Genomic DNA, 3476 nt, shown 5'->3' on the forward strand with positions numbered 1-3476 from the left:
CATTGTGTTCCACCCTAGTGCATTAGCCGACTTAAATTTTGATCTTCCAGATCGAGTGATATTTAAATGTATGTATTTGGGACAAACCTTTATATATAGCCCTCAACACATTTGACGGATGTGATATGGTATCGAAAATTTAGATCTACAAAGTGGTGCAGGGTATAATATAGTCGGCCCCGCCCGACTTTAGACTTTCCTTACTGTTTTTTTTTAGGTTTTAGAGATTTTCCTCATCACACCTGAAAGATTTAACTCCATGGTAGAGGAAATATAAATTTTAAGCCATATTTTATTATTTCATTATTAATTGTCTTTATAATTTTCAACTTATATTTAATAATCACAAATCTCCCCAATAATAACTTCCACGATCACGGTTTCGGATTCTTCGCCTAGCAGCGGCAGCTGCAGGAGCTGCTGCTGGGCCATCTGGACCTGGAGGGCCGACTGGACCCTCCGAACCGGGTGGTCCTTCAGGACCCCGTTCACCTTCATATCCACGTGGACCCCGTTGACCAGGAGGGCCAGGTGGGCCAATAAGCCCTGCTGCGCCAGTTTTTCCGCGTCGACCATCTGGACCTGGTGGTCCCGGAAGACCAGGTCTTCCCTCTGAACCACGATCGCCAGGTTCTCCATTTGGTCCAGGAAGACCTGGGAGGCCAGGGGGTCCTGGAGGGCCTGGAGGCCCTATATGGGTGATGATTTGGGCAGACGCTAAAGCCACAGAGAGGACTAAAAAAAATACAGAAAATTTCTAGATTAGCAAAATTTATTACACATTTTAAGATTTTATTTGGTTTTTACCCAAAATAAGCAATGATTTGGATTTCATATTTGCAAAAAAATAAAACTAAAACTAAATTTTTATTTTAGAAAACTTCTTATATTTATAGGGTTCATTTGCAAATCCTAAACCATATTAAAGCGTTCGAGATCTTTTGCCATATTGGAATAAATGAATTCCATGGAAAAATGATTCCATTACCAAAAATGTGTTCTGTGAAAAGATTAAAATCTTTATGAAGAGTGATTAAATTAATGAAGAACTTTCTATTCAGCCAAGCTTGTTGGTATTTAAGAGGAATTGGGATAGCCAAGTAGCATAGTTTTAGTTTAAACCTTCATGGAAAGATGAAGTTCCTTATGAATTTGCACATTTTGGGTAAACAGAAAAACAAAACCCGCATAAAAAAAACATTTTCCTTATTTGGTTTCTTTTAAAATTTTCTATTTCCAGGTTTTCTATTTTACCTTGCCATTGTGGTTTCTGGGAAAAAGTTCCAAGATGCCAGTGAACAAAGAGCCCTATTGGGACATCGCTCACAACCATCCGCTGTTGGCTATACCACTACCCAATGTGTCTGTCAACCAGGACCTCCCGGCCCGCCTGGGCTACCAGGTGCTGTAGGTTTGCAAGGCTTGAAGGGTGATAAAGGTCAAGATGGTCTACCGGGACGGCCGGGACCACAAGGGCCCAAGGGTCAACGAGGATCATCTGGTCGCACAGGAATACCAGGTCCTATTGGACCGCCAGGCCGTCGAGGACGTCGTGGATTCCCCGGAGAAAGAGGTCCTGCCGGTCCACCTGGACCAGCGGGTCCAGTAGGTCCTGCTGGTCCTCCAGGAGCCCCAGCTGCAGCTGCCCGTTCCTTAGCAGGTGATGTGGCTTTGAATTTCCGAGAATATGATGTTAATGTAGCACCGCCTGACAATGATGAGGATGACGATGAATCCGATGATGATGATGAGTACAATGATGAAGATGATGAGCGTAGAAAAAAATAAACGCAATTAGGAATAATCCCTGGCCAATCTATAATTTTAAACTGAAGCAAATAAATACATTCACAAATGAAATATTGACTATGTTATGAACTATATCAATTTTTGTGCTTTGGAAAATTTAAGAGGGTTCGTAAAACAAAGATTTTGCAAACAATTTAAAGTGCGTGAAGATAAATTGTAAATTTAACTAGCCGAGGCACATACCAGGTTGTTCTTGCCTGCGCACCTAATGGGTTAATTACAATTTGGGGAGATAAAATATTTAATAAAATTCAACGCAGCGCAATCATATTTTGGTATTAAACGAAAGATCTTTTGAAAAGTACTATAAATTCAAGTGGTTTTTATTTTCGAAAGCATCCCATAAATGTTAGTTTGCTGCTATATTAAAACAAGTAAGGAAAGTGTAAAGTCGGGCGGGGCCGACTATATTATACTCTGCACCACTTTGTAGATCAAAATTTTCGATACCATATCACATCCGTCAAATGTGTTGGGTGCTATATATGAAGGTTTGTCCCAAATACATACATTTCAATATCAATCGATTTGGACAGAATTTGATAGACTTTTACAAAATCTATAAACTCAAAATTTAAGTTGGCTAATTCACTAAGGTGGAACACAATGTTAGTAAAAACATATGGGAAACGTTTAAATCTGAAGCAATTTTAAGGAAACTTCGAAAAAGTTTATTTATGATTTATCGCTCGATATATATGTATTAGAAGTTTAGGAAAATTAGAGTCATTTTTACAACTTTTGGACTAAGCACTGGCGATTTTACAAGGAAAATGTTGGTATTTTGACCATTTTTGTCGAAATCAAAAAAACATATATATGGGAGCTATATCTAAATCTGAACCGATTTCAATCAAATTTGGCACACATGACTATACTACCAATTGTACTCCTTGTGCAAAATTTTAACCAAATTGGGCCAAAACTCTGGCTTTTAGGACCATATTAGTCCATATCGGGCGAAAGATATATATGGGAGCTATATCTAAATCTAAACCAATTTCAATCAAATTTTGCACACTTGACTATACTACCAATTGTACTCCTAGTGCAAAATTTCAACCAAATTGGGACAAAACTCTGGCTTCTGGGGCTTTATAAGTCTATATCGGGCTAAAAATATATATGGAAGCTATATCTAAATCTGAATCGATTTCAATCAAATCAATCTACACATGGCTATAGTACCAATTGTACTACTTGTGCAAAATTTCAAGCTAATCGGTATAAAACTCTGGCTTCTGGGTCCATATAAGTCCATATCGGGCGAAAGATATATATGGGACCTATATCTAAATCTGAATCGATTTCAACCAAATTTAGCGCGCATAGCTATAATGCTAAATCTACTCCCTGTGCAAAATTTCAACCAAATTGGGCCAAAACTCTGGCTTTTAGAACCATATTAGTCCATATCGGGCGAAAGATATATATGGGAGCTATATCTAAATCTGAACCGATTTCAATCAAATTTTGCACACTAGACTATACGACCAAGTGTTATGTTTGTACAAAATTTCAAGCAAATCAGTATAGAACTCTGGCTGCTGGATCCATATTAGTGCATATCTGGCGAAAGATATATATGGGAGCTATATCTAAATCTGAACCGATTTCTTCCAAAATCAATAGGGTTCTATTCTGACCTAAAACAGGAACATGTGCCA

The 3476-nt window shown here is 38.3% G+C and overlaps 1 protein-coding gene across 1 annotated transcript; it reads left to right on the forward strand.

Moving 5' to 3' along the window:
* The first annotated feature begins 1134 nt into the window (after positions 1-1134).
* On the forward strand, positions 1135-1788 carry LOC142235331 (uncharacterized). Its single transcript, XM_075306587.1, has 2 exons — positions 1135-1165; positions 1241-1788. The coding sequence occupies exons 1-2, from the start codon at positions 1135-1137 to the stop codon at positions 1786-1788; spliced, it is 579 nt and encodes a 192-aa protein (XP_075162702.1).
* The last annotated feature ends 1688 nt before the right edge of the window (positions 1789-3476 follow it).

This window comes from Haematobia irritans, chromosome 4 (assembly GCF_050003625.1).
Source record: "Haematobia irritans isolate KBUSLIRL chromosome 4, ASM5000362v1, whole genome shotgun sequence".
Classification (NCBI taxonomy): domain Eukaryota; kingdom Metazoa; phylum Arthropoda; class Insecta; order Diptera; family Muscidae; genus Haematobia; species Haematobia irritans.

Excerpts from the sequence above, each read along its gene's own strand:
- LOC142235331 (XM_075306587.1), top strand. The coding sequence starts at position 1,135 with ATGAAGTTCCTTATGAATTTGCACATTTTGG. Across the intron at positions 1,166-1,240 it reads TATGAATTTGCACATTTTGG|GTTTTCTATTTTACCTTGCC; the intron begins GTAAACAGAAAA and ends TTCTATTTCCAG.